Below are 18512 nucleotides of genomic sequence, written 5' to 3'. Positions count from 1 at the left end.
AAGCAGGTTGTGTCACATCAAAGTACCAGTATACATCTAGAGTTCCCTGGTTAGCTTTTTGGACAATGAATGATGAAACCTAGCTGGAAGATTCACCAGAAGAGTCAGCTAATATTTTAAGCTCTGTTTCTTGCTCTTTATATCATTTCTTACCACACATGGCTACATCAGGAGGCTGAGAATCACTGGGGTATTTCCCCATCTCTATGGGGATTCTAATGAGCAAGCAGCAATCTGACTGAGGGCTTGGGTGTTGTTGGGGCTTCTGGGGTTTTATACTGTGATCTGAAAAGCAGCAGTGGAAAGGAAATGGGTGCAGAAATGATGGCAGCTATCAAACAGTGAACTGTGGTATGACCAAAATGAAGCAGAAATGGCATCTTCGTACTACATTTAGGAAAATAAAGTTATTTGGGTATCCTTAAAAGTTAAAAATCATGCACCAATCAAGAGAAGTGTGGCCTACTGCCTAGCCTTTCATGTAATTTCCTCTCTAAACTCTAAGCTGTTTTTAATGAAAGAAATATGGTGCCTCAATCTTCTCACAAAGTTCTAAAAACAGAAGTAAGCTATGTCAAAAGGTTAAATACTGCAACATCATCAGCCAGCCTTCAGTGTGTTCCAAAGTAATAATGAAATACCTTTTAATTGCAAGTTTGAGTCATGTTTTAACATACTTGAATCATCAAGATCTCAAACCAGAAAAGTTGAACAGCAAACTTAATAGACTTGTGATGGCTGCTTCAGGTATTGGGCCAGAGAGACCCCATTACCCTCTCAGGGTTTGAGTATCCCAGAGAAGAACCTGTCCCTTTGTGGCCAGCATGAACAGTAAATTCTTTGAGGTTTGGAGACTTCAGTTTCAAGTCAAGCAGCTGTATTTCCCACAAAACAATTTGCATGTGAAACTCACTCACTCAGATGTAATTCTGCTTTTGCCAAATGAGTTCTTGTGTGCCTGCAAAGCACACAGTGCAGGCTGCAGAGTGCACACTGGTACTCACTGCACCTCTGGTGTCACAGAGCCTGTTCCTGTTGAGCAGGGGCCTTCTGTTCAGTTGCTGCTCTTTCCATAGGCTGGGCTATATCACAGGACAAGACAGAGACAGGAATCATTTCTGTCTGCCAGGCATGGAGACAAGTCCTGCAACATTCCTCAGTCCAAGAGTTGTATTTAGGAAATGGTTGAGCTTCTTTGGGCTGCACAAAAGCAGCTTGGAGGCATTTTCCTGTGTTGTACCCCATGCACTGCCAGGACTTTTAGTAATGTGGGCTCATAGGGTGTTCATACTTCAGCTGAAAGATACCAGTACAGCACTGGTCAGCTTCTTTCTTGTTGCAAAAATTATATATTTCCCATTTCAGACACTGTCAGTGTGTTTCAATCCTTGAACTCCATCATCTACAAAATGCTGTAATGTCTCCATGAGATAATAGGTGTCACACCATCAAAAATGTACAGCTTGAACCTACATCCTTATGCAAATGTTCTCTTGGGCTTTTTTGTCTGATCTAATTGCCTAGCATACATGAGCATCAGAGAAGAAAGCTACAAAAGGGTAAAGGTTTGAAGAGTTTTTACTGTCTTATTTCTGTTTTCATGCCATGAGGTAGGCCATCATTTTCCCTCCCAAGTGCTACCAGAATTTGTCTTACAAATGAGGTAACATTTCCAGCTTCTTGCTTTCAAGCATATGGGAGAAACATTTTGTTCTGCACTAAAGGAACACCCTTGCATTGACTTTCCAAAAAAAAATTCTTAATGTGAAGAGCAGACACCTCAGAAAACACAGTTCACAGGGAATGATGCTTCCATTTTTTAAATTGTTGTTTTGCAGTGTGTGGATTTTGTAGGACAAAAACATGTTGTGGGCTGCCCTGCCATGTTCCCATGGGTAGTAAAAAGTTGTAAATACCTTTACAATGAGAGACATTCCAGTCTGACCTCTCTCTTTCCAGCAGAGCTCTCAGCAGAGCCAGCAGCACTTCCTCACGTACCCTTTTCTTCTGCAGGGATATATTAGGTTACAGAAAACGCTGGGCTTCAATATATTTGACAGGTCATTCTTCTATCTAGTTAAAAAAAGATAACTAATAGATAATGAGAACATTAAGTTGGCATTATTTTATTAAAAGTTAATGACTAAAAATCGACAGACATGTTCTGTTATACTTTAGACTGGTAGGAATTAAGTTAATGACTGGTACTAGAATGCCTTATCTAGAAGTGGCTCAATGTTAACACCCTTCTTACTGTATTTTTGTCAGGTTACACAGTCCCTGCATGGCACCTTGTCCCCAGGCAGCACCGTGCTGTCTGCACCGAGCATTACACAGGCCAAATCTGAAGTGTGCATTTCGGCTTTAATAAACCAGCAAGTCCTGCAGCAGTCAGTGATAATTTCTGTACTTCTCTTAGTGCTTCTCTAAACGGTTTTAGACAAGTACTAATGAGGCTTTATATGCGTTGTTGTGCGCGGTCTAAGTAACTTGTACCAAAGAAATATAATTTAAACACCTGCTCAGATCCTCGCCCTGCTGCTCCCCACACGCGCTTCACTGGGGTGGCCGTGACGGGCGGAGCTGAGCCCGAGTGGGCAGAAGCCCACCACACAGCCCAGGGACCCCTCCCGGAACCCAGCCCGGAGCCCACCATGAAGCCCCTCACGGAGCTCAGCCCGGAGGCCGCCATGGAGCCCCCACGGCCACCCCTCACGGAGCCCACCATGGAGCCCCCTCACGGAGCCCAGCCGGAGCCGCCGCGGCCGCCCCTCAAGGAGCCCAGCCTGGAGCCCACCATGGAGCCCCTCAGGGAGCCCAACCCAGAGTCTGCCGCGGCCGCCCCTCAAGGAGCCCAGCCTGGAGCCCACCATGGAGCCCCTCAGGGAGCCCAACCCAGAGTCTGCCGCGGCCGCCCCTCAAGGAGCCCAGCCCGGAGCCCACCATGGAGCCCCTCAGGGAGCCCAGTCCGAAGCCGCCGCAGCCGCCCCTCACGGAGCCCAACCCAGAGCCTGCTGCGGCCGCCCCTCACGTAGCCCAGCCCGCCGCGGCCGCCCCGCCCCGCCCTGCCCCACCCTCGGTTCCTCCGGCCGCCAGGCGGCGCCGCAGCGTGCGGCGGGTGGAGCGGCCATGGCGCTGTCCGGCGACCTGTGGGCAGAGCTGCCGGCTGAGCGCCGTATCTTCTGCTCCGTCCTGCTCTTCTCGTGGGCCGTCTACCTCTGGGAGGCTTTCCTGGCGCACCGGCAGGTCGATGGGGCTCTGGCGGGGACGGTGGCTGGCGGGCCGGGGCTGTGCCGGGCTCGGCCCGGCCTCACGTGGAGGATGTCCGGAGCCGGGGCTGGGGCCGGGGCTGGGGCCGGAGCCGGGGCCGGAGCCGGGGAACGCGGGGTTTGTCACCCGCCTGTGGAGGGCTCGGCCCTGTCCCGGGGCGGCCTCAGAGCTGTAGCGGATGGTGGGAGCGGCGAGTGGGGTGAGTGCCGTAGGGTCACGGCGGCTCGGCACCCCCAGCAGCTCAGTTCTCCTCCCTGGGGCAGCGATATGAGGAAAAACGAGGAAATGCGTGAGTTTAAATAGCGACAGTTGAACCGGTGAAGGAAAGAGGAAGGAAGCGCTGCACAGGCCGCCGTTCAGCACGGCCCCGAGCAGGTGATGCCTGGCAGCCTCCGAGCGATGGCCGCCCTGGAAGGCACATCCCAGCCCTGCTTCTTATTGCAGAATACAGCATAGAGGACGGAGTGTCCCTTTGTCAGGTCCCGGCTGTTCCCTGACAGCCACATGTCCCTCCCCAGCCTGCCCACCTGGCAGGTTTAGCAGCAGCCACACACCGAGGTGTGTGAGCCCTGGGGTCGGACATGCAGCCTGATGCCACGGACAGGACAGAATGTGTTTTGAGGTGACAAAGGGTAGGCAGCTTTTCCTTAAAGAATGCGTAAGTTTACTGAAACAAGACAGCTGAGGGAAAAGACTTCTAGTTTTAAAAAAATTTTCAAGTGAAAAATTCTTTACTGAAAAGGAAATAGCACCTCGTTTGTGCAGCCGCTCTGTAGCTCTGTGTTCTGGTGAAGGCACAGGGTGTGCACAGGAGGATCGGGGGTTTGGTTTCAAAATGAGCTGAGTTGTTAACTGTGGTGTGGTAAGTAACATCCTGTGGAAAAATCAGTTTGTGTGATCTGTATTTGATCACACATAGATAAGTTATTAAGCCAGCAGTTCAGTTCCTGGTTACAGCATAATAATTATGATTCAGTTTTATATTTAGAACTTCATAGAAAACCGGAATTTATGAATAATTGTTCCTTTGTGTGTTGTTTTTTCTTTTTAACTTTCTGTGGTGGCCCATGGGATCATTTTATGTGTTATTTTAAAATCTTATTTATCTCCTTTAAAATATTAGGTGTAAACTTTAAGTTTTGTCTTCACTTTTTCAGAGGCGGGTGTATAGAACAACAACACATGTACCCCAGGAGCTGGGACAGATCATGGACTCAGAAACATTTGAAAAATCTCGCCTCTATCAGTTGGACAAAAGTACTTTCAGCTTTTGGTCAGGCCTCTATTCAGAAGTTGAGGGCACTGTAAGTACCTTTCATGTGATATTTTTAATGTACCTAAACTATGAAGTACTTTGGTTCTTAGTGAACCCATGCAGCAGCACCATTGGCATTCTGGTGTCGTATGGTGAACACTGACATTTATATTCTGGTTTTGTTTGTGGCTGTATTTGCTACACAAAAAGAAGTAATTGTTCAGAAAGCATGTAATTTCTTTCTGCAGTGCTGAGTCATACTGCACAACTACTGTGTTAGCTTACATTTTAATTATGTTCTATAGTAGTTTCCATTGCAAAATAATTAAGCAGTATGAATTATTTTAAATTGTTAAAATGCAGACCTTTCCCTGTGTTTGGAGGAATGCAACTACTTTCATTTTTAGAGAAAATTTAAGTAGAAGGTAAGAAGAGAAAAAAAAAGGTGCAGTTGAAGTGGCTTTCATTTCTCCATTAAGCTTTTAAAACCACCACACTTGCTTTGGTCCTTTCCATCTCCTCCTGACACTGAAAATGCACCCTAAGTGTTAGGTTGTAAGAGTAAGCCTTTTCAAAAGAAAGAAATAGATAAACCTCTGGTGTCATCAATATTGGAAGGCTGCTTGCTTGAAAACTGATTTTTATATATATAGATGCATCACTTGCTAAGAAAGCAACCATGAAATATTTACAAGTTGGGCTGTTTGAGAAATGCTGCCAGGCCTGGCTGTGAGCTGCAGTGAGCCTCAGTAGCTGTAGCTTGGGCATTTCTTTGATGGTGATGTACCCCAGATGTTCACTCCCTTCCTTGGCAGCCAGTACATCAGGAGATGCTGGGAGCATGCACAAGGAGGAGACCACAGAGCTTTCTTCAACATGGCTGTAGCAACTCCAGTACTGAAAGTGAAACTGGGGCTTTTCTCTGGGCAGGGAACTCGGGTGAACCTCTAGGAGAGGAGGGCAGCTCCTCTTTATACAACCACAAATATACACCTTATGTCTAAGCCAGTACAGTGGCAAAGTGTGCAGAAAATAGGCTTGGAAATATGCTTGTATTTCACTGGAAAAAAAATTAATTATCTGCTCTCTACTTTTGTAAGGTATTAATTAATGCCAGATATTCCAGGCTTGTTTTGTCACTGTTAAGATCACAGGGGTGGCAAAAAGCTAATTATAAAACTTATCTTATTCACCCTTAAAAGGTTCTTGTGCTGAAATGTTAGTAGGCTAAGATGACAGTGTGTTTCACACTGCCTCTGTGGTATGTGGTTTTGTTTTTAAGATGATTCTCCTCTGTGGAGGAATTCCTTTTCTATGGAAACTGTCTGGTCAGATCTCTGGTCGTGCTGGGTTTGGACCAGAATATGAGGTAAGTAGGCTTTAAATTCCTGTGCAAGTATTTGGTCCCTACTGCAATAATTATTTTTAAATTGGTATTTAGTTAAAAGTGAGATTTAGTTAACCTGTAATAGAGTAAAAATAACAGATACTTTCTGGTGCACACAATGACTCTGTCATTCTGAGAACTGGTGACAGTAAATTAGCTTGCTTTTAAATTAGCTTACTAATTAAAACAGCCTTATGTGTTAAAGCAAAGTCTACTGCTTGAGTCAAATGAGATGGTGAGTTTGGTTTTTGGGAGCTCTTTATTTGAGTGTTTTCTTTTTACTAATCCTAGAATTGATCTACCTGCACACTAAAAGGGTAAGAAATTTAAGTCTACTGCTTATGTTACCTTTGTGCTGTGGATGAGGCATGTATCCAAATTTGTGCTCCAAATCCTTAGTAAGCTATTACAGTGAGCAATAATTAGTCATTATGAACATTTTAATTCTGTGAATTTATGCAGCATCATCTAACTGGTTTCAGTTAAACCACTGACCTAGAAGCCATTTTTAACACCTGGAATATTTGTTAGAACGGGTCAGTAAATATCAGGTGGTTTTGTTTTGTTTTTTAGATTGTTCAGTCATTGGTGTTTCTGCTGCTTGCAACACTCTTCAGTGCACTGACTGGTCTCCCATGGAGTTTGTATAATACATTTGTCATAGAAGAGAAACATGGCTTCAATCAACAGGTATTGCAGAGAGCTCTTGTAGTGACCACATTGGTTCAGATTGGTTACACAGACTGGTCCTTAATGAATGTGCAACACAAAATAATGGTTTGGGTCAGGCCTTACTGAGGGAGAGTGCATCTGCATGGGCTTGGGTCTGTGTAAATGTAAGGAGCTACTGGGAGAGCTCCTTTTTTTACTGACTCTGGTTTTCTTATGACTCTGGCATTGCTGTTTTGTTTTAACTGAATGGATCAATTCACTAACCAGAATGACATATTAATATTTACATTGATGTCACTGATCCAATTTATCCTTTCTTTGCAGACACTGGGATTCTTTTTTAAGGATGCTATCAAGAAGTTTGTTGTGACTCAGTGCATTCTGTTGCCAGTGACATCCCTTCTGCTTTACATTATTAAAATAGGGGGAGACTACTTTTTTATCTATGCCTGGCTCTTCACATTAGTTGTTTCCTTGGTGAGTATGAGATGATGTTTGGATTTCTTCCAGACTCCAGCTCACTGCCATGGCTCAGCATGCTGAATGCAGCTAAAAGGAAATGAAGAAAAAATCTAAATCTCCTGTGAATTTTAATGTCTACAAACTTTAACAGAGTGTCTTGCTCTCAATGTACTTGTTCAGGAATAATAGCTCATATTAGTTGTCCACATTAATGTCATATATATCTAATCTATTTAATACTGGAGTGTCTTCATCAATTGAAAGAGAAGCACTTATAAAGCTTTAGAATAGGTACTGGAAATACAGCACTATGTGGGGATCTGTTTTCCTTTCTCCTGATAGAGGTGAGAACCAGAACATATGCAACTGAAGCCACATTCCTCTCTCTCTTTCCTATCACAAACTAGTGTTTTATTTTTGCTCTGCCTGTGCCGTCCCATTGAACTGTCCATGTAGATTTTGTTCTGAGATTCTGCAGATACTTTAGAACCTGATATAACAGGGGTTGGTCTATCTTTTATACTACAAAATAAAACATCTTGGCAGAGCTGCAAACTGCTGTATTGAAAGAACATTATCGTGGCTCACTCTTCCCCTCTGAGCCCCCTCCACCCCTGAGGTTAAGTGCATGCTTAGACAATTGGTGTTGCCACCTCAGTGCAACTTTATAGGGTTTCAGGCCTTAATGTGTTTGAACAGCCTTAGACATGCAAAACCATCCTAAGAGGTGTTAGATTCACCCTTTAGAGTCTGGTTTTGGGAAGAATTCCAGTTCCATAACTCTGTAATCAGAGTTAGAGTTGCATCCTCCTACTAGTCTGTCATGCCTGCTGATACCAAGACATGACACAATGACCTGAGATAAAACCTGAAAATTAGGCCCCACATACTGAAACAGTAGTCTGGACTGAAAAGCTGATTTCTGCTCTATGAAATACCCTCCTACACCTTCTGCAAAACATCTGTAGAGGTTTAAGCCCCTAAAAATTACATGAACAAAACTTTAGTGGTGTTTCATATTGCTGCCCTCACTTGCTGTGACTTTGCAAAAGTCAGTTTTTCTGATTCTCAATTTCATTGGAGTTTTTCAGCAGTGCGCACACTGGCAAAAATCCACTGTTTTCAGTGAAGTAAAATGTATCAAGATAATTTTGAATTTAATACTGATTTCCATTTGCCTCTTATGTCCTGTTCCTTTTTCACTCAATTTGTAAAACAAATAAATAAAAATAATATTGTGGTGATCCGCACAGAGTGTGAGGAAAGGGAGTTCAGCTTTCCTTTCCATCACATTATTCTAGTTCTGGCTTTCTCAGCTGGGCTGCAGCTGATGCCAGTTTGAGGAGATGCAGGTGCACTGTAGTGATGTTTTTAGGTCAAGGCTATCAGTCATTGTGGAGCCAGAGGCATCAGGCAAACAACTGCCTTAGCCCTGCAGACAGCTGGGAGACAGAAAGAAAACAGGGGACGTAAAATTTCTTGCCTCTTTTTAGACAGTTGTTTTGCAAGTTAGCAGGAGTTAGTCCCACTTTTCTGTCTCTTGGTTCCTTCATCTCTTCAGCTGAGTATGAAGCACTTTGGAGTTTTCTAGGATTGGTGAGGTGTGTGGAAGTGACAGCCTTTCACTGATGAGCCCCTGCTCCCAAAGGCTTTGTCTTCTGCCCTGTTCACAGGAGTTCTGCTCAGGTGTGTAGGTGGTTTGTGCACAGTTTGCTGAAATGTGGTTTGTGCAGTTTGCTGAGCTGTGGACTGGCCATCAGAGCAGCCCATAGCCTGCCCATAGATCCCACTTCATACAGGACTCTGCTTTATCAAGTGTTTTTTCTGAAGTCGTGCCCTCTTTTTGAACTTTTTACCCACCTTTAGTACTAAACAGGTTTGCATGCCCTGTTCTTACTGTCTGCATGTGTTGCAGGTGCTGGTTACAATCTATGCAGACTACATTGCACCTTTGTTTGATAAATTCATTCCGCTCCCGGAGGGAGAGCTCAAGGAGCAAATTGAAACAATGGCAAAGAGCATTGACTTCCCACTAACTAAGGTGTATGTTGTTGAAGGTGAGGTTTTGTTATTTTTTTGAATAAAAAGGCCTTGTAGTTTTAAATTTGGGGGGGTTTTAGCATTGATTGTGGATGCTGTAATAGGGCAGTTGATTGCATTGCTCAGATACTGCTGTACTTGCCAATGTCTGTAGCATTTTCCTGAAGCTCAGTGCACAACCTGAACTCATCTTCTGGTTGGAAGCATTTTCCTGGGTCTGTGGAATGGAAATGCACAGCTCAGTCAGGAGTGGAAGCACAAAAATAGTCAAGGTTATAATTTTAGAACTGTAAAACAAAAGGAATAGCTGTTTCCATTCACCTTTGCTGGCACATTTGAAAGAATTCTACATAATTTGGCACAGATTCTTTGCCTGGAGCAGTGTCAATTCAGAATGCTCTTTCCACTCTAAATCTGAAATTGTAATAGGATTAGCTTTTCTTCTTGGACATTAGATGTTCCTAACTGCTCTTATGGTTTTGTTGCTTTTGGTGATTGCATGCTACATTTCCCTATTGGAGTCATCATTACTTAGATTTTAGAATATGCTTCACCTTCCAAACAGATCTGCTTGAGTCTGTCTACAGTGCATTTGGGGACTTTGAGAATTCCTCTGGAAAAATCTGATCTGTCATACTGTGCAGGCTTCAGTGCATGAGATTATTCAGATCATGGTGTTTAAATTTTCCCCATCAGGTTCTAAGCGTTCTTCCCACAGCAATGCTTATTTCTATGGATTCTTCAAGAACAAGAGGATAGTACTCTTTGACACACTCCTGGAAGACTATTCTGCTTTGAACAAAGAACCAGCAGAAGGAGAGGATGGTGAGAGTGAAGAAACAAAGTCTAAAACCAAAGTGAGTTTGTCTTTCAGTGTGTTGTTTATATTAATTTCTTGGTGAGATAGTCCCTTGTTTTTTCTAATATATTTTAAAGGTCTTGAGTAAGTTGATAAAACACAAAGCCTAGTGATTTCAACACCAAAGTATGCCTGGTTTGCTGATTGGAATTTCTGGGCTGTGTGAGTTGTGCAGATAGCACCAGAGACTCTAAAAATCCACATGGGCTTTAGCAAAACATTCATTCCCTGCATGTAAAAACTAGGTCTGAATAAGGGACCTGTTTAGGGTTTTAGCTCATCTTCTCTTGAGACTGCCATACCACAGGTTCCCTTTGAGGAAATACTTTTAATTCTTAGTGTGTCATTTGTCACTTTTACTGGGTGCAGAGGTTTTGGTGCAGGAGGACAGACAGATTGCACATGTGCATCCTCCCATGCTCTGCTCAAGAACAGGATTGTGGCCTGGCCCTGGCCTCTCCTTTCATGTGCAGCTGCACAGCCTGACTCTGCTGGAGGAGCTGTTATGGCTTCAGAAGAGTATGGAAATCACTAAAGCTAATAGACTACTTTCTGAATAACCTGAAGGAGTTATTCTGAGAAAAACAAATGGCCTTGTGCAGCCTAAGGTTAGGCCAATGTCTGGATCTGTTCCTTGACACCATGTCGGTGATGTCCAGGTATTTATTTGCAAGGAATGTCCTGATGAAGGCAGGAATGATGCATCTGACTCCATGTTCTCAGAAGGCTGATTTATTACTTTATAATACTATATTATATTAAAGAATACTATACTAAACTATACTAAAGAATACAGAAAGGATACTTACAGAATATTAAAAAGATAACAATGAAAACTCGTGACTCTCTCCAGAGTCTTGACACAGCTTGGCCCTGATTGGCCAAAGAGTGAAAACAACTCACACCAGAATGCAATCAAACAATCACATGTTGGATAAACAATCTCCAAACACATTCCACATGAGCACAACACAGGGGAAGCAAATGAGATAAGAATTGTTTTCCTTTTCTCTGAGGCTTCTCAGCTTCCCAGGAGAAAAATCCTGGGCAGAGAGATTTTTCAGAGAATGTGAACGCCACATCCAGGGTTTTGTTTGGCAAACACTGCAGAAGCAGGTTGAGAGGAGGGCATGCTTAGCTCACCTGATCTAGTCGTAATGAGAGTGTGTTCCATTTCAACAGGTTCTCCAGCCTTTGTGTTTGCTTCTGGCTTGCTAATGGAGCTGTGAAGGTGCAGATGTCCTTCCTAATTACAGCTTTAAGGCATGTCATAGGGCTTTTTGAAGAGGAGAACTCCATTTAAAAGGAGCAGCACTGCCTGGGGAGGAAGGTTACATGTTGAGTTTTGAAGGAAAGTAGGAACAGGGCTTTGCTCTCAATTCCCCTCTGAAAGTCTGAATTCCTGTTTCCAGTGTCATGCCTTGCTTGAGTAAAGAAACAGGATGAGAAGGGATAGGGAAGAGCATTTGGAAGACAAATTTCTCAGTGTTCTTTCAGGTTTGCATCAGCATGTCTGCACATATAGAAATAAGAGAACACCACCTCGTAGTAGAAATCTTCTTAACCTTAAAAGGTTGTATTTTTGTTAGTATCTTCATGAAAAAGGCTTAGCAAGAAATTATATATGTGTTTCTGGTATTAGAAGGGAATGGCGTGATCTAGGGACACTTAGGTGATCAAGAAAAAACAAATTAGCAAGAAATTCATTTGGTTGTGTTCAGACATACCTGATAATACTTCTGCTTTGTTATTCCCTCAGAATAAGAAACAAGGATGTAAAAATGAAGAAGTTCTGGCTGTACTCGGTCATGAATTGGGTCACTGGAAACTAGGTCATACTGTCAAAAATATAATCATCAGCCAGGTAAGTTATTTTAAACTGGATTTTTTTTTTCCTGGAGCATCTGTAATTACAGCTGTTTCCAAATGCCCTTTTCCAGATTTGTTAGTGTGCATTCACCTGATACACTTACACTGTGTGACAGGAAATTGCTCTGGATCACAGCCATCCTTCTTTTCTCTTCTGTGTATTTCAATAACAAACAATATTCTGGCATCTTCTATTTTACTCTAAAAAGACCAAAAAGCCACTTGGACAGCTAATCACCCCCTCTAGAAAACTTGGTAAGGCATGGCCCTGCCTCTGGCTCTGAAAAGCCAGGCAAGCACAGTGTTTGTACAGGACATTGCACAGCTTGGATGGAAGCCCAGGTTGTTTCCAGGAACAGAAGTGCAACAAAACACAGACACATTTTGTTTGGCTTTAAACTTTTCAGAACCTGTACTTAATTCCAGGGAGATGGGTTCTATCCTGTACTCACTTCTCTTTTCTCTTCTGCTTTTTCATCTCCCTTCATTATTTGTTTTTTGCTCCCTGGCAGAAAACAGTGCTTCTTGTACTGTTACGTTTTCAGAAAGCAGGTGAAGGCCAACTGTTTGTTCCTCTCTGTGTATTAGTTCAAAAGTAATCTAAAAAATATTTTTTTACAGTCACATCCATGAGCAAATCTATAATGTGATGCTATGTAATGACTTACCTTAATGAAGAATATTTTTTCTTTTCTCCAGATGAATTCCTTCCTTTGCTTCTTCCTGTTTGCTGTGCTAATTGGTCAGAAAGAACTCTTTGCTGCATTTGGTTTCTATGACACCCAGCCTACCCTGATAGGCTTGATGATTATTTTCCAGTTCATTTTTTCACCTTACAATGAGGTAACTTGTTTTCAAGACATAGACTCTGAAGTATCATCCTATTTAAATAATGATTCTGTTTTGTCAGGGGCAGTTTGACTTTCTAGGGGCTGTGTTGGGTGTCTCATTTTGATAATTAGGCTTAGTGCAGCATGTTGGGCAGCACTCCCAGTTTCAGGTGTGGCTTGGATAAAGCTTAGTGAGATCAGCCTGCAGCCACAGCAATGTGTGGGATGTGGGAAGCTAGATTTGGTGGTATTTACTGGCACTGAAGGAATGTGCAGATAGCTGAATTTTAGAATCATTTTAGAATAATTTAAAAATAATTTAAAAATAAATTTTTAAAAATTTACTGGCACTGGAGGAATTTGCAGATAGCTGAATTTTAAAGTAATTTTAAAGTAATTTTTAAAATCATTTTTAATAATTTACTGGCACTGAAGGAATTTGCAGATAGCATAATTTTTAAATAATTTTTAAATAAATTTTAAATAATTTTTAAATAATTTTTAAATAATTTAAAAATATTTTTAGTAATTTACTGTTACTGAAGGAATCTGCAGATAGCTGGATTTTAAAATAATTTAATGCATTTCTCTCCACAGGTTCTCTCATTTTGTTTGACAGTATTAAGCCGACGATTTGAGTTTCAAGCAGATGCATTTGCCAAGGAACTTGGGAAGGCCAAGGACTTATATTCTGCTTTGATCAAGCTAAACAAAGATAATTTAGGATTCCCTGTTTCTGACTGGATCTTTTCAATGTGGCATTACTCCCACCCACCCCTTTTAGAAAGACTTCAGGCCTTGAAAGATGCAAAGCAAGAGTGACAGCAGTGATTGCTGCTTCAGAGACAGTGCTTCCATCTCAGAAGCAAAGTTCAGAGCTGCTTTTTAATTTTTTTTTTTTAATGGATAATGCAAATTAAGCACGCTGTTAACAGCACCACACATCTGAGTATCCTGAAACAGGTATTAAATTATAAATGACTTATTTTTAACAAAAACAAAACTGTGGAATTTAATTTAGAAAAAGTGCTGGGTGAAGACCTTCCCCCCCACCCACCACACTGACTTTTATTTCCATATCATAGTATAGACTTTTAAAGGGAGGAAAACAAGTGTAGACTTCAAAGCACCTTTTTCTTCAGTTTGTGTATGCCTTGAACATTGCTTTTGATCCTTTTTCTATTCTCAGCATTCTGTGAACCCTCCCAGTCTCACCCTCTTCACAGTGAAGAGGCTTTGGGTGATTTGATTTCCTGTACAATGATACTTGTGCTTGCCAGTGTGTTTGAAAAAGCTGAATTCAGCTGCAGGCTTTTCTCCTGCATTCCTGTCTGTCAGAATGAAAAATGCTCCTTAATAAAACCTTCTTTCTCTGAAGTGTGGGAAGAAGGATGAATTATAGCTGAGGATATGTACCATGTCTTCCTTGAAAATGAGAATTATTATTTAGTAGCATTACAGTAGGATTAGGCTGCTCCTATTGCCCCAGGCTGCTGGGGGTATGGAAGGGAGAAGAGAATATTACAGAGAATCAGAATGAGACCCTCGCATTTGAGAAAATTGCTAATTCTCTCTTGTTCTCCCTTTTTCCACATCTCAGTTCCTCCATTTCTGTTGTACTTTGCCTAGATTTCTTGTGCATATGGAAGTGTCCAGTTGCTCAGCCAGTGTATTAAAGCCACACTTGGATTCTGAAGGGGCTTATCCTCCATTCCATTGAGGATTTTTCATTAATATGAATCCAGCTGAAATAGTAGCTGAACTTATTCTTCATCATTGTTCTTATATATAAAAATTGCTACATATAAAAAGCCCAGGAAACAGTTTGCCCACATCAGTTACTGAAGAAAAAAAGTGGGTAAACCTGGAAATGGCATTGATTATCTCAGACTTTTCTGATGAAAAATAGGATTATATTTACTTTTGTTGAAGTAAAAATAAAAGATATGTTTGCATGTGCATACAAATGTTTTAACCGGTGTGAATATACAAACTCCATATAAAAATCAGATTTTCTATCTGTAGTAAATTAAAAAGTTCTGCTCAGCTCTATACAAAGAGAGGAGTCATCAAAGCAAATTGTCATTATTTCACATGTCAGAATATTCTCATCTATTTTACTGTTAGCTTACATTTGTTTTTCTGATCATAGGGAAAAATGCCTTATAAGATGATGGGCACAATGATGTCTTGGGTGAAACAAGATGTTGCTGAAAGCCCTTTGTATGCCTTATTCTAATTGTGTTTATACCCCAGCAAATATGGAGCTAAGCTATAGATGCAGATTTAGGAGACAGTTTTACAAATCTGGAGAGCCTATATTTGTCACGTGAACTGTATTTAATAAAAGGCCCTCGAAAATAAAAACATTAACTTGAATCTGTCAATTCAGAACGATAAATAAGTGTGTCAAGTTTTGAATGAGCTGATGGCTGGTGCAAAGCTATGGAAAACGTGAAGTGTGCTCTGAGAAAATAATTTGTGTAAAAATTGTATGCAAAAACAGAGATGTTTCCCCCATAGAGATGTTGGAGCCACTCTGCTCTGGCTGGGAGAGCTGGGACTGTTTACCTGGAGGAGGTTCCAGGGAGACCTTAGAGCCCATTCCAGCACATAAAGGGGCTGCAAGAGAGCTAAGAGGGACTTTTGACAAGAGCTTGGAGTGACAGGACAGGGATGGATGGCTTTAAGCTGAAGGAAGGTAGATTTAGATCAGATATTATGAAGAAATGCTTTACTGAGGGTGAACTGGCACAGGTTGCCGAGGGCTTGGAGCAGCCTGGTCTAGTGGAAGGTGTGCTTGCCCATGCTTTAAGATGATCTTTAAGGTCCCTTCCAATCCAAACCATTCTGTGATGAAACGGGCATAAACATCTGCTTTTCAAAAAGTTTCAAGGCCTTCCATTTGTACACACAGGACTGGTACGGCCACAGGGCTCCTTCCTGCTCTGGGTCCCGGGGCTGGCGCGCAGGCTGGGGAGCGGCAGCAAGGCCGTGTGTGCCACCGGGTGTGCGATGGCCGGGGGCGATGTGCCAGCCCTGTGCCCCTTCAGGCTCCGGGCGAGCAATGTGCCAACCCCGTGCCCGTTCAGGCTCCGCGGGAGCGATGTGCAAGATCTGTGCCCGTTCAGTGCCATCCCTGTGCCCGCTCGGGCTCCCCAGGGCCGATGTGCGAGCCCTGTGCCCTCTCAGGCTCCGTGGGGCCGATGTGCCAGCCCTGTGCCCGTTCAGGTTCTCCTGGAGAGGCGTGCCAGCCCTGTACCTGTTCAGTGCCAGCCCTGTGCCCGTTCAGGCTCCTCAGGGCCGATGTGCAAGCCCTGTACCTGTTCAGGTCCGCGGGAGCGATGTGCGAGCCCTGTGCCAGTTCAGGCTCCGCGGGAGCGATGTGCCAACCCTGTGCCCCTTCGGCGCCATCCCTGTGTCCGCTCAGTGCCAGCCCCGTGCCCGTTTATGCTCCCCGGGCCCCCCTCAGGCCCCGGAGCGGCGGCGGCTCCGCGGGCGGGGCGCGGCTGCCAGGCCGGCCCCTGAGCTGCAGGGGGCGCTGTGGCGCAGGGCCCGCCCGCGGAGCGGCAGCGCCCCCTGCTGCCGGCGGGCCCGGATGTGACGTCGGGCCGGGGCCGCAGCCCCGCGCGGCTCCTTTGTGCGGCGGGGGCGATGCTGGCGGGCGGCAAGAAGGGCGCGGAGGCGGCGGCGGGCGGCGAGGCCGGGCCGGAGGCGCCGGTGCCCCCGCCCGCCGCCGCCGGGGCGCTGGGCTCCTCTTCGGATAGCGGCGGGGCATCGGAGCGCACGCCCCGCAAGAAGGAGCCGCCGCGGGCCTCGCCGCCGGGCGGTGTGTCCGAGCCCTCGGCCGTCGGGGCCGCCCCTGCGCCCGGCGCCGAAACCACCGGCATCGCCGAGACCCCCGAGGGCCGCAGGACCAGCCGCCGCAAGCGAGCCAAAGTAGGTGTGGGGCGGCCCGGTTGTGGGCCCCGCCGGCGCCTCGTGCGGGACGTGCTCGGGCCGGCAGGGGCGTCCCGGGCCCCGGCCCCGCTCGGCCGGTCCTTTCCCGGGGCGTCCCGGCTCCGGTCCCGCTCCCCTGGCCCTTCCTGGGGGCGTCCCGGCCCTGCCCGGGGCTCAGCACGGAACCGGGGCCTGCCGAAGCGGGCGGGTGGCGTGCTCGGGACCGAGGGCTCCGGTGTTGTGAGTGTAAAAGACGCGCGGGCGTGCAGGAAGCACCACTGGCTTAAGATTAAGATCAGGATCCCCTGTTGTAGCTCATTTTCGTGGGCTTGTGCCCTGTCATAAAGGAGAGCTTCCCGCAGCTGTTTAGGAACTTTCTGTGGTTTCTGAGCGGATACCGAGCAGTAAAAACACCCCAAATCCATGGCAGGGCATTGGGGCGCTCGGGAGTTTGTATTTTATCAGCAAATTCTTCTGTTGCTGTGTGTATGGATGCAGCCGCTCCAGGCTCATGTGCGCGGGGTGGTGCTGGTTTTGCAGGGCTGTGAAGGTGATGGCCGTGCTCAGTCCATTGTTCCTCACCTTCCCTCCACTGGTGTTGGAGAGCTGAGTCAAGGCTGTGTAAGGGTGAAATTCAACAATGAAATCTAACAGCTATAAAATATCTTCAATAGTTTGGGTCTGTAGTATGTAATTCTCATCTGTTGTTCTGAATAAATTAGTACATTACCTTTTTTTTTTTTTTTTGTGAAACCTTGTTTTAGAAGATAGTGAAGATCTTGAATGTGCCCAGGGTGTTTGGCATGGAAGCTGAAATTACTTTTTGGAACTGTTTTGTCCTGTGGCTCTTCAGAGCCATTGTGTGATGTAATGACTGAACTGCTCCTTCACATGTAGCAGCTGTTGTGTTGGTCAGTCTCGTGCATCTTTTAAATCAAAATAAGATGGATGTAGACTGAATATAAGGAAGGCATTTTTTACACTGACGGTGTTGAGGTTGCTCAGAGGAGCTGTGGCTGCTTCATCCCTGGAAGTGTTCATTGCAATGTTGGACAGGGCTTGGAGCACCCTGGTCTAGTGAAAGGTGTCCCTGCCCATGGCAGGGTGGAATGGGATGGGCTGAATGTCCCTTCCAGTCCAAACCATTCTGTGATCTTCAGAGGCAGCATTCCTTGTTTATAGTGCTCTGGTAACTAGTAGGAATTAGTGCTCTGTGTGGGTTGTGTGTTGGTGGTGTTTATTTGCACTGACAGTGCCCGTCTGCAAGGGCTGTTTGTCTCTTGTGGCACCATCTGTCCCTTTGAGCACTCCAGCATGAGGTCACCTTCCCATGAGTGTTTGTGGTGTGAACTTGGCTGGGAGAGGGTATCTAGATTAAAAATAAATGTAGGGAAGAGTTTAGGGGGTTTTATTGAACTTGATTGTTCTTCAAAAGCTGTGGAAGCTCAAAGGGAATGGGAGACTTCACAGGGCCTGTGGACAGAAGTAGCTGTGTGCCTTCATTACCCCAGTAAAGTATGGATGGGCTGAGTGCTCACTGTTATTGCTTCAGAGTGGGAGTTCACAGGAGGTCCTGGAGGTGCAAAAACCCTGAAATATGCTGGACATTGTGGAATGTAAATATTTAAAAGACAGCATATAATGAATTATGTTAGTATCTTGAAGAATCCAGGGTTTCCTGTACATAGGCTTCCCAAAGCTACTTTGAATTGTGCCCATTATTGTTCTTTTTTAGTGGCTAGATTTAGACTATGAAAGATTTTTTCTTTTGGTGAGGAATCCAGAGTTGTTTTTGTCATTTCCTGACCTGTTGGATGTTGGGGGATCACTAGCTGCTTTTTTTTTTTTTTTTTTTTTTTTTTCCCCATGGCTTCATATTGAGAAGTGCTTTTTTCCTTTACAATCAGTAGGGAAATTCACTAGCAATAT

The 18512-nt window shown here is 44.6% G+C and overlaps 2 protein-coding genes across 5 annotated transcripts in view; both read left to right on the top strand.

Moving 5' to 3' along the window:
* The first annotated feature begins 3121 nt into the window (after nt 1–3121).
* Nucleotides 3122–14992, top strand: ZMPSTE24 (zinc metallopeptidase STE24). 3 transcript variants are annotated; one of them, XM_058819896.1, is made up of 10 exons: nt 3122–3246; nt 4428–4574; nt 5808–5894; nt 6486–6602; nt 6909–7061; nt 8962–9103; nt 9783–9943; nt 11705–11809; nt 12514–12657; nt 13242–14992. In XM_058819896.1, exons 1-10 carry the CDS (start codon nt 3130–3132, stop codon nt 13464–13466), a joined length of 1398 nt encoding a protein of 465 aa, XP_058675879.1. In that variant the 5' UTR covers nt 3122–3129; the 3' UTR covers nt 13467–14992. The 3 variants fall into 3 exon arrangements, with proteins under 3 accessions (XP_058675879.1, XP_058675880.1, XP_058675881.1); XM_058819897.1 differs by lacking the exon at nt 3122–3246 and adding an exon at nt 3434–3469; XM_058819898.1 differs by lacking the exon at nt 3122–3246 and adding an exon at nt 3885–3902.
* A 1291-nt stretch (nt 14993–16283) lies between these two features.
* Nucleotides 16284–18512, top strand: part of KDM1A (lysine demethylase 1A) — a 28041-nt gene continuing 25812 nt past the window's right edge. Inside the window, exon 1 of one of the 2 annotated variants that reach the window (XM_058819615.1) lies at nt 16284–16583. In XM_058819615.1, coding sequence (XP_058675598.1) covers nt 16299–16583 — 285 coding nt within the window. In that variant the 5' untranslated portion in view covers nt 16284–16298. The remainder of the gene's footprint in view (nt 16584–18512) is intronic. The other variant, XM_058819614.1, reaches the window with a different exon arrangement.

Source organism: Ammospiza caudacuta, chromosome 25 (assembly GCF_027887145.1).
Source record: "Ammospiza caudacuta isolate bAmmCau1 chromosome 25, bAmmCau1.pri, whole genome shotgun sequence".
In the NCBI taxonomy this organism is placed as follows: Eukaryota; Metazoa; Chordata; class Aves; order Passeriformes; family Passerellidae; genus Ammospiza; species Ammospiza caudacuta.
This window is presented reverse-complemented; position numbering and strand designations above follow the sequence as displayed.